This window comes from Mastigoproctus giganteus, chromosome 9 (assembly GCF_048544385.1).
Source record: "Mastigoproctus giganteus isolate SK-2022 chromosome 9, ASM4854438v1, whole genome shotgun sequence".
Taxonomy (NCBI): Eukaryota; Metazoa; Arthropoda; class Arachnida; order Uropygi; family Thelyphonidae; genus Mastigoproctus; species Mastigoproctus giganteus.
The window spans coordinates 22,194,758-22,207,268 of record NC_143583.1 but is presented as its reverse complement, the minus strand read 5'-3'; the positions used below and the strand labels follow the sequence as shown (position 1 = coordinate 22,207,268).

Below are 12,511 nucleotides of genomic sequence, written 5' to 3'. Positions count from 1 at the left end.
ATCATTTCCTTCAATTGTACAAACTGAGGAATACACGATTTCTTTGATATAACCCGATAAGTAAAAGTTTAAAGGGTCAAATCCGACGACCGTGGTTGCCAAGCTATTGTTCTGCCACGACCGATTCAACCTTCGTATCGCTCATTTAAAAATCTACAATACTTCTATTTTCTACTTTCCTAACCCTTCTAGTCTTTAACATGTGTAACTTTTTCACTTCCATCTATGCAAACTTTATCAGACTTATCTATTTTTACACGCTTATATACTTTTGCATCCTTTACTGCTTCTTGCCGCGTTTTGGTGCCTTTCTCCTACCTTGCTTATTTATTTTTTTTTTCCATCAACTTTAAATTACTTTGACTTTAAATTACATTTAATATATACATTGCGTGATCACTGAATTATGACCACCCCTATCAACATTGAATGCGACCCACTGACCACATGAAGTACGAGAGTGCGCAGTTAGTCGACCTACTGACTTTGTCAGTGGTCCAGTAGGTAATAAAATTCCGAGCGTAATGGGTAAAAGAAAGGATTTATTGAACTTTTATAAAGGACAGATTGTGGGTACTCAACGAGCTGGTGCCTCGATTTCCTAAATGGCTGAACTGGTGGGGGATTCGAGAGCCGCTAGTTGAAGTGTACCAAGACTGGCGTCAAAATGGTGAAACAACGACCCGACGGCAAAACTGCAAAGGTCAGCGAAAGGTTTATGTCAGAGGTGAGCGCCAGGTCCGATGACTCATACAGATGAACAAGCGCAGCACTGTTGAAGAGTTGACTAACTACCCAATACAACATGGGCCAACACAGAACAATATCTGGCGTGACCATGCGTTGCACACTCGCACGTGTGGGTTATACCAGCAGACAGCCCCTACAGCATCCTTTCCTAACCAATGTTCATCGGCTTAAATGACTCGTCTGGTGCAGAGAGCATGAAAGTTGGACGTTATAAGACTGGAAGGTGTGCTAGTCTGACGAGTCACGTTATTTACTGCACACCATGGATGGCCGTGTACTGATTTGGCATCAACAACATGAGGCTCTTGATCCCTCATGCATGGTATTAAAAGTGTAGGCCAGTGGAGGCGGTTGTATTGTGTTGGGCAAGTTTCATTGGAAGGAACCTAGACTCCTGGTGCATGTGGAACAACGTATCAGTGGTCTCCACTATCGTAACTGCTTGCTGACTGTGTACATCCCGCTATGTTACACTTTTTCCTGAATGGCGATGGTGTCTTCCAAGATGATAATGCGCCGAGCCATCGGGCACTTGTGCATGAATGGTTTGAGGAACACAGTTCTGACCTCCAGCATATCGATTTGCCTACGAACTTCCTCCGATATCAATCCCATAGAGCACTTGTGGGACACTATGGAAAGGCATAAGAGGCATCTGGATATACCAATAACCTCCATACCTGCATTGCTGAACGTGTTATACACAGCTTGGTTGGCCATACCTTCACGAACGCTTCCGAGATCTTGTTGAATCAATGCCACGTCGGATAGCTGCTGTGTTGAGGGCAAAAGGAGTAGCTACGAAGTATTTAGGTAGGTGGTCATAATTCAGTGATCACTCACTGTATATTTATATATATTGTAAGAAATATAACAGTTAAATGTAAGAAATATAAGTTAAATGTAGGAAGTATAACAAAAAGTAAGAAATATAACAGTTAACTGTTTTCAATATATATATATATATATATATATATAAAGCACAGTACAGCATGATCTCTACATACCTAACATCCCAGGGGCTGACATCTGGTTAGCATGGGCTTGGCACACACAGGGCCTTGAGTGGGGTATCATCATTCTTCTCTTTCTTGGTGATTCCCTTCTGCTTCTCTCTCTCTCTCTCTCTCTCTCTCTCTCTCTCTCTCTCTCTCTCTCTCTCTCTCTCTCTCTCTTTATCTCCATGAATCTCTCTCTCTCTGGGTAACTCAGAAAATTTTTTTTTGGCTGTTGCAGCATAAGCCACTGGCTTCCTTGCACCATATGGCTAATAATAATAATAAAAAATATATAATAATAATTTGTAGTGTAAACCTACTTGTAGTGTCTACATCCTTCCTGAAATGATGCTTCCAGACATGTATACAGTATTCAAGGTATAGCCTGAGCATAGTCTTATAGAAGAGGACAATCACCTCCTTATTCCAGGCAAGAAAAATTCCTGTATATCATTAACAAGGCCCCATTGCCTGTTCTGGCAGCCTGTCTGCACTCAACAAAAAACTTCATTACTGACTGCATAGTTATTTCAGTTTTTTTTCATTCTCCACTACCCTGAATTTAGTACCACACAGTCGATATGTTACTCTGGGTTCTTGCTACCCATATTGAGTATTTTACATTTGTCAATTTTCAACTTCAGTTCCCACCTCTCAGCCCATCTGCTAATTTTTTCTAGAACCTTTTGCAGTAGCGCAGCATCATTAGTGTCATTAACAACCCTGCCAACCTTCGTATAAATATCTACAAACTTAAACATTAAGCCTAATATACCTTCTTCAATATCATTAATAAATAGAGAAAGCAACATTGGGCCCAAAAACGCACTCGGTGACTCCACTAATATAGTAACATAGTGTTTTTTGACAAGCGGCACCGGTGCTTTCGCACAACTCCGCATTTGAATCTCTTGTGAAGTAAGACAGTACTGTCAAGGCCAGATAGCATATGTTAGTGTATGTTCATGTTTGCTTAGTGCGGGTTATGTAGTTCATCTGGCCGGTTAGCCTAGGGTCTGTGGATCACCACAGACTGCTTGTTACCGTCACTGGTACTGGGAGCCGGACCAGGTAAGTGGGAAAAGAACTCTGACAGGCCAACCCTGGGGTTAGCCTGAGCTTCCCAGGGAGGGCAAAAAAAAAAAAAAAAATAAATAAATAAATAAATAAAAAAAATAAATAAAAATATAAAAAAATAATAATAATAAATAAAATAAATAAATAAAAAATTTAAAAAAATAAATAAATAAAAATAAAATAAAAAATAAATAAATAAAAAAAATAAAATAATAATAAAACTACATATATATATATATATATATATATATATATATATATATATATATATAATATATATAAATATATAATAATAATAAAAAAAATAAAATAAAAAAATATATATATTTTTTTGAAATAAGAGAAGGGGTGAGAGATTTAGGAGAAGAAAGGAGGTAAGCAGAAGAAAGGGCGAAGTAGGGTGGGCTCCCCCTCCACTAATAACATTGTTCCATGAAGAGCAGTGCCTGCCCACTGAGTTCCACTCTCTGTCTTCTCCCAGTCAACCATCCCTTTATCCATAGACGCTATTTGCCCTTAATGCCGTACTGCTCCAATTTGTACAATAGTCTTCGATGTTCAACACTATCAAAATCTTCCCTAAAATCCAAGTACTGTATATGATATCAAAATTATTTTTTGCATTCAGTTCTTTTGTGACCACATCATAGTATCCAATTAAATTGGTCGAACAGGGCTTCCTTTTAACAAACCCATGCTGTGTGTGTGTGTGTGTGTGGACTATAACTGCAGTCTTGTCTAGTTGATTCTGCAGTGCTTCTTTAACCAGTGCCTCCATTAATTTTCACCAAGCAGAAGTAAAACTACCAGGTCTGTAATTAGTCGTGTCGCCCTTTGAACCCACGTTGTGAGTTGAGGACACATTTGGACATCTCCAAATGTGTCCTCAACAGAGAAATTTCCTTTCCTTGTTTCCTTTGTGCCTCCTTTAATGCAACTGGATATACCTTCTTCAATATCATTAATAAATAGAGAAAGCAACAATGGGCCCAAAAACGGATAGATTCCGTTCACCCCAGGTGCCTTTCGTGTGTTTTACTTCAACCATTTCTCCTCCACTTTGCTCTCAGTTATGACAAAATCATATAGCTCCCTGTCAGAGGTTGATAAAACTTCAGTCATTCTCCTCCCTGAACATATCCTCCTGTGTGAATGTAGATGCAAAATACTCATTCAGTTTGTTAGCTACCTGAGCAGGATCATAAACAGTTTGAACCATCCATATCAAGTAGGCGAATCTGATTCGTCTCCTTCCTGCTAGAGTTTACATAAGTAAATAACTCTTTGTTGTTTTGCTTTGCATCTTTTGCTAGGGATTTCTTGGAATCTGCTTTCACCTGTCTTGAGAACTGTGTAAATGAGGCTTACAGGTCTGGAGTTCTCATTTTAGGAAGCATGTATAGAGAAGGGCAACTAGGTTGGTGAGGAGAACGAAGGGGGTGGTCTTACCAAGAAAGGTTTAAATTCTGCAAATTGCAGCGTCTGGAGACTAGGCACCAGCGAGGTGATCTGCTTGAGGTGTATAAGGCCTTGAATGGGTTGAGCGTACTGAATTCTGATGGGATTTTTCCACTTGCTCAGATTACGAACCTGAGGGGGCATAAATTCAAATTGAGGAAAGACAGTTGTAGAACAGATGTGCGGAAATTAGCCTTTAGCCAGCGGGTGGTTAATTGCCGGAAGAAACTCCCATCTGTCGTTCTGGAAGTTGATAGGTTAAATAAATTTAAGGAGGAACCGGACAAACATTTAGAGTGAATGGTTGTGTGAAATCGTTTTGTTTTTTTTTTGACTGAGGCCACATAAGGTCATACGCTTGCTTTCTTGCATCACATGCCTCTATTACTACTACTACTACGTACTTCGCGACTTGATTAGAGACCAGCTTATTATTATTATTATTAGCCCTACGTTGCAAAGAAGTCTGAGGCTTATGCTTCACCAGCCAAAAAAAAAAAAAAAAAAAAATTCTGAATTACTCTGAGAGAAAGAGAGAGTCAGAAGTAAGTAAAAGGAAATCACCAAGAAAAAGAAGAATGATGATATCCAGCTCAGGATATCATCATTGGGTGTGCCAAGCCCATACTCACCAGATGTGAGCCCCTGGGGTTAGTATCTATCATAGGCTTCTCTATTACGTTATAGTTTATCTCTCGTATTTAGTAGACATGGTCTTGAACCCCGGTCTACTCAAAGAACGTCTGCTACGGCACTGCCTCTACTGACCCCTCTGCTGCTGAGGCCGTTTCCCCTCAACATGAATCGTTGAGGAGGGTTCAATTCTGCAGTGGTTTGTAATGGCTGCAGTTTACCCCTCTGAGTATTTGAGTAAATGCTATATTTCAGTATCGTGTTGTTATGTATAGATTTTAGTGTGAAAAAAAAACAAACAAGAAAATCTAAATATATATATTTTTTGAACATTCATGTGTGATTGAAAAAGTTCATTTGAAACTTCGATTTTGAGGGCTATTTGAACAGTGTTGCCAATTTAACGGTTTCCCCGCTAGATTTAGCGGAACTGCTTCAGGTTTGGCAGATTAAAATATGTAATAGCGGATAGCGGTTTTTTTAGCGTAATGAGTTTAAATGTAAAAATTTAAAATATGTTTAGCATTTTATATATTTTGGCAATGTAACATTTAAATTAACAAATATTTATTTAACAATATAAATATTTCATAATTGAAATGTTTTATTGATATACATCGTAAACATAGTAGGGATATCTTATTTAATAGTTTTTTTTTTTTTTGTAAAGCGAAGAATTGGTTTTATATTATTCAGGGATCCCCTGAGGGGAAACACAACAATTTAAATACGTAGTTACACTCGTCGTCAAACGATATGACCGTTGGTTCATAGCTTTAAATTGTTAAATCAAATCTAAAAATGTGGAAAAATTCTAATGAATTAGCCCCACCTTTTTTTTGAAACCGCGAAGGAATGCCATTGGATTATTTTTCTTCGTCATAATTGAATCATCTGGAGAAACAAAATTATAGCGATGAAAAATCTTCTCTTTCTTGGTGATCCTTTCTACTTCTCTCTCTTTCAGGGTAATTCAGAATTTTTTTTTTTTTTTTTTTTTTTTTTTTTTGGCTGGTGTAGTATAAGCCTCAGGCTTCCTTGCACCATATGGCTAATAATAATAATAATAATAATAATAATAATAACCTCATTATGGGTATAATTAATGTCTCGGTAGAGATATTTATATGCACGCCATCCATCACTGATGATTCTTGTACCTGACAATATTCTCTTTCTTATAATTGATAATAGAGTTGTTTTATCTCTATTTTCTACCGGAACTAAAAAACATCGTTTGGTAATTCTTTCGAATGCACCATAAACTCATTGTGTTCATATTAGTCGTTCTCTATTATTTTATTATTAGCTATACGGTGCAAGGAAGCCTGAGGCTTATGCTACACCAGCCGAAAAAAAAAAAAAAAAAAAAAATCTAAATTATTGAGAGAGAAGTAGAAGGGAACCACCAAGAAAGAGAAGAACGATGATGATATCCAGCTCAGGACCCTGGGTATCCCAAGCCCATACTCACCAGTATGAGTCCCTGGGGTTATTATATATTTTCTTTTGAAAAATGCTGATTCATCAATTTCAACTTCGATAGGTATTCCATTTTCTGAAATCCCCCTAGTTAACTATCTTAATCAATTATTGATATCCTGCAGATCTCCCTCAGATCTTTGCATTTTCCAGTAACAGTTTTTTTATTATTTATTTTATTATTATTTATTTTTTTATTGATATTTAAATCAAGAGCAATGCTATCTTGAGACTAATCTTAGGACCAGATGCATAGAAATAATAAATTTGAGATAACGCTAATGTACTGTCATCAAAAAATGATTTATGTCTAATACTCTTTGTTTTACTGCAAGGTTTCTTACAACCCCATCTAAACATATGAATTTCACATTTACTTTTTGTTAGCCGCATTTGAAGTTTGCAAACTTTACCAAAAGCTGTACTTTGCAAAATGTGATTTTTCGCTAGCCAAGAAATCAAGTGATTAATATTGCTACTGCATAAATTCATCAACTCCGTTAAACGGTAGTTGTTATTTTTTACTTCTTCCTCAGGATAAACTGCATTTGATATGCAATTTGGAAGTTTTTGTATGGACAAAAACTTCCAATGTAGGGGTGTTATAATTTTTTATGGCACCCATTAATATGATTTAACCCCAAATGAAAATTTAAAAAGTTGGCGGGTTAAGTTTAAAAATAGCGGATTTTGAACATAGCGGGAAGTATTATTAAGAGTTGGCAACACTGTATTTGAATCCTGTGACATTACAGGCAACCTTGTGGCTGGTGGTTTTTTTTGTATCCTGATATTACAAATTAGTAAAATCTGTAATTTATCCAAACGGTGGGTGTTATGTTTATTATTATTTATTTATTTTTATTATTTTTTTTCACATTTCCAGTAACATCAACATATATCTTGCAGAAGAAAAATACCAATTATATAGTTAAGAAGTAAATAAAAATTATAAGAAAAACCAAATAAAGAAAACAATAAGGTCGAAATCGAAAATATAATGGAATAAGCCTGTTGTCAGTACAGATAAGTGGTGTGCGCGTTATCGCTGACAGAAGATGAATTTGACTTGGACTCTTGCTTTGTTGAACAAATGGTGCTACTGGTTTCGTTTTTAAAGGAATGCCAAAGTTTGACTGATGGCAACACGAATAAGAGATCCAGCGGTATATCATAAATGTTTGTCAGTATTGGGCCTGGAAGAAGGGGCACCGTTAGGTATGAAATGAAACTAGTTTCTATGTTGATTATCTGATAATCTTTCCCATTGAGTGTTTTAATCTTATACTGTAGAACCATATTTGTATATTTTATTTGTCTCATAATATACCAATATTAATTAATGTACATATTATTTTTTTTCCCCAGTGGATTAATCTTGTTCTTTCAATATTGCCGCAGGTAGTAGACATTTATTTTCGTTTTTCTCAACTGCATGTTGTTACCGACGTTTATGTTTTTTTATTTGTGGAAGAAAATAAATGTACCAAAATCAGTCGTCATTTTAGATTAATCAATTTTTGGAACTTTGTTCATTATAACTGATGAATGGGTGGCCGCTGTGTACCAACGAATTGTTCTTATCGGTGGCACAGGCGTCATTGTGAAACCAAAACTAAAAAATGTGTTGTTATTATATAAAGGATTGCGGAGATATGATTGTATTAATGTTTTGCCTCGTATAGCTATATGAAACAGAATTTTCAAAAGCATTTTCTGTTAATATTGGAGATTTTATGTCTGTTTGCAATGGTGACACTTTTTGTAACGTCTGGCTCAACAAGAATAAAATTGCAAGAACGAATTTGTGTTCAGGGTGCATGAAAAATAGTTTCAAATGCAGACAGATAAAATTACGAACAGCAGCGAATAGAGATTGGTATCATTGCTGAATATTGCAATATTCTTGCAGTCATATGTTAATTAAAAATGTGAAAAATATTAATTAAAAATGTGAACATGCATTGCCACAAGGATTCTGACAAACATTCAGGCCACAAGAGACCATGCTTTACTGTTGACCATGCCACATGATAGCGTCAAAATTGGAATGCATTATGGATGTTTGTAATGGCATTTAGAGTCCACATTCTAGATGAATGTGGTAACAAACTTTTGAGATTTGAGTATATATTAGTTATGAACTATACTCAATTCATAGAAATGAGATGGATCATGTAGATAGAAGATGTGAAGACTTAGTAAAAATTACAAATGCAGAGGATTCAGTTTGAATTAATGTTTCAGCATAACTCCCTGTTGTGCTGTATTACCTATAATCCTTCATTCCAGTTGAACCAGTGTTCCACTTGTTGCCCTTCATAACGAATCTTAGTGTAATTGGGTTGCCACAATTAAGCACATGATGATCATGTGCTGTTGTCTGTTTACAGCTACTGTCTGTATGTACCTTCACTGAGGCAAGCTTTATCATCCACAATGATAGTTTTTGTTAGAAATGGATACTGTGGGCATCCTTTAGTCACAAACACTGAGTCAAACAATGTGCTAGATTCTCTCTAGTCTGTGATTTTGACAATGTAGATTGACAGCTACACTATGCACAATATCCTGGCCCAAAAGTTCCAGAAATGATTTTTTTTTCCTAATTGGAAGCAATTCATGTGACACTGTGGTCATATGTCACTAGAACACTTTTTCTTTTGTTTGTTTTGTAGTAATTTGAGCTTTTTATTTTGTCATTACATCTGTTGGTGATTAAATGACTCATCATCTGGTGTAATATTACCACTTTGCTTATAGGAGGTATGAAGTGGTGAAGCTCATTAGTCTCTGGAGCACTCCTATGTCAACCCCCCCTCCCCCTCCATCAAGTAGTATAAAGGATTCTTCTAAGGTTGATGAGCATCATGGCAAGATTCAATATTCCTTACGTTTTGAAGGGTACAACTCTAAAACGGTGTTTGCTGGATTCCTGCTAGATAGTCCACCAGACTAAACCTGTTAATTCTCCAGGAGGCATCTGGATCAGCTAGACTCTAATCTCACTGTCTTTCCTCTGCCAGCTTTTCACTGGTAGGAGTCTCAGCCTACAGAGACATTGTTGAGGCCATGTTATGTTGAGCTGGGTTTATATCATATCCAAATATTAGCATTAGTAGAGGCATACAATGCAAGAAAGCAAGCTTATGCAGCATCATCCAAAAAAAAAAAACCCTCCCATTTCATCCCTCCATTCATTCCAAATGCCTCTCCAGCTCAGCCTTAAATTTATTTAGGCTATTAGCTTCCACAACAACAGAAGCCTGTTCCACCAATCAACTACCCGTTGGCTAAAGGCAAATTTCCGCACATCTATTCTAAAACTATCTTTCCTCAATTTGAAACTGTGGTCCCTCAGGTTCTTAGTCTGAGCAAGAGGAAGAATCCCATCAGCATTCAGCTTGCTCAACCCATTCAAGGCATATACACCTCAATCAGATCACATCGCAAAATATTTCATTAATTAACACATTTTCCCCCTCCATTTTTATTTTTATTTGTTGTTGGTAGACTTCATATTACTCTATTAACTTTCTAAATGTCTATTAATATTTAAAAGAATTATAAGTATTTAGAAACCTGCTTCCTAGTCAGCAGGGGCAGTAACTGTTGGCAGGGAAAAGCAGTGCATTTTTTCAGATCATGGCCATCTAAAAAAAACGTTTATTAGTTACAGTTATACAGTTACAGTTTTTTACAGTTATATTTTGTAAAGTTGTAAATTTTGAGTTGTGTAGATGAGTTTAGACTCTGGGAGTCTAAACTCATCCACACACAACTCAAAACACAATGCCTTTGAGTGTATGATAGGTGCAGACAGAGTGAGGAAATGAAATGGAAAGTCAGTAATTTGATGGACAATTTTGAGTGCTTGAAGAAAAGGTTGCTTGGCAAACTTAAATAAGGGAATCATCAAGTACTCAGCTGCCATTTCAATGTTAGAACCTGCCATAATGCTTCTGCTGATAACAAGAAACCCAGCTTTTTGATGAGAAAGTTGTATTTTTAATGTGCTTTTTTTTTTTATGTAAACCCCAAACACAAGAGGTTCTAGAACCTATAGTATTTAGTACCGTGTTTGGGTTGGAGGTTGAGAAGACGAAAGAAGATATTTGTTGATATTGGACTTGAACTTCTGTCGACTAATTTTCAGGAAATACGTATGAAGGAAGGTTGTTCCAGAAAACGGCAGTTGAAAGATGAAAAGTTGGTTCTGTGGGTTTGAAGTTGGCAGGTGGCGGCATGTGTTCGGACTGTTTTGAAAGAGAGAGCGGGAATTATAGAAGCCAATTCAGAACAGTTCCCATGGAAGTATCTGTAGAAGAGGCATGCAGCAGAAACAGTACGTCTATGAGAAAGCGAGTGGAGAGACGAATCATTAATTAACCTAACTGCCCTCTTCTGAATGGAATCAAGAAGCCTGAGAGAGGTTTTGGGGGCACCACCCCAGATGTGGGAACGGCAGGGCGGATTTGCGATTTATACAGAATGAGCAGCTGTTTGGAAGAAAAGTAACGCCGAGAGCGAAAGAGAAAACCAAGTTATTTAGATGCAGAGGAAGCAATATTAGTAATGTGCTTGTGCCAAGAGAGATTAGAACTCAGGGTAATCCCCAAAAGAGATATATCATTTTGCCTAGAAATCGGAGTGTCACTAAAGATAAGCATAGGAGCAGAAGAATCCTTTTTGCGAGATATAAGACAAGACTGAGTTTTAGAAGGGTTGAAATCAACTAAGTTGTCTTTGCCCCACTGGAGAATGATCTGAAGATCGGCATTTAAGGAATTGGTAGCAGATTTTCGAGAAGTTGAAGCTGATTGAGCAGGACAAGGTTTATCAAAATAGAAAGTGGGATGCAATGTGCTGTCATCGGCAAAACTATGGATAGGATTTCCAGTCAGTGGAAGAAGGTCATTGATATACAAGAGGAAAAGAGTGGGGGAAAGAACTGAACCTTGGGGGACACCGGCATTAGTGGAGAAGTTAGAAGACAGAGAGCCATCTACCATCACCCTCAGTGAGCGATCAGAGAGAAAACTGGATAACTAATTACTAAAAACAGTTGGCAAACCATAAGATGGAAGCTTGTTTAGAAGACCTTTATGCCAAACATGATCGAAAGCCTTTGAGATATCAAGAGCAACTTCTTGTGTTTCACCGTACCTTTCCATTCAATTCGTCCATAAATGGTTAACATAAGCCAGAATATCACCAGTGGATCGACACCGATGGAATCCATACTGGCGATCATTGATCAGACGGAATGTTTCTAGGTAGTTTAAGAGTTGGTGGTTAATTAATTTCTCCATTACTTTAGAAAGAGTAGAAGTAATTGCAATGGGACGATAATTGGATGGGAGGGATTTGTCATCTTTTTTTAGGAACTGGCTGGATATGAGCAAATTTTCAAGCAGAAGGAAAAACACCTTTGGAATAAGAAAGTGAAAAAAGGCAGCAAAGAATAGGAGTAAGTTCAGGAGCACAGGTTTTGGGAACAAGTGGAGAAATACCATCGGGACCTGGAGCTTCCTTAGCATCAAGATTCGTCAAAATCCTTCTGACATCCTTTTGACGGAAGACCACAGGAGGCATTGAATGGAGCGTGTTGACAATGGTGGGAGGTGTTTTGCCAAGATCATTAATACATGAGTTGGAAGAAAAATGGGATGCTAGCAGGTCAGCTTTATCCTTGGTAGAAATGACAACAGAACCATCTGGTTTAGACAGAGGTGGGAACAGAGATGGGCAAAAGTAGCGGCCAATAGCTTTGGCAAGAGACAAGAATGCTCGGCTACCATTAGGGCAAGAAGCAAGTTTTCTATTCTTAGCCGGTTCAAACTCTAGTATGGACTGATTAATAACAGCTTTACAATCGAGCTTTGGTGTAGACAGGAAATGAAACTGAAGAATTAGAAACAAGCCAATTACGATATGCAACATTCTTCTCTTGAACAGCCTTAGCACATTTATTGGAAAACCAAGGTTTAGATAAAGGACGAGATTTTAAAGTGGAGTGTGCGATAAAGGATTCCATTCCTGCAAGAATAATTTCACTGACACGATCTGAACAAACGTTGACATCAGAAGTTTTGAAACAGTAATCCGACCAA

At 37.2% G+C, this 12,511-nt stretch overlaps 1 protein-coding gene across 1 annotated transcript in view; it reads left to right on the top strand.

The window, feature by feature from the left end:
• Window positions 1-7,466: 7,466 nt before the first annotated feature.
• Window positions 7,467-12,511, top strand: part of LOC150080085 (uncharacterized) — a 190,026-nt gene continuing 184,981 nt past the window's right edge. Inside the window, exon 1 of the mRNA XM_090381665.1 lies at window positions 7,467-7,616. Within this exon, the coding sequence (XP_090237791.1) occupies window positions 7,538-7,616 (79 nt within the window). The 5' untranslated portion in view covers window positions 7,467-7,537. The remainder of the gene's footprint in view (window positions 7,617-12,511) is intronic.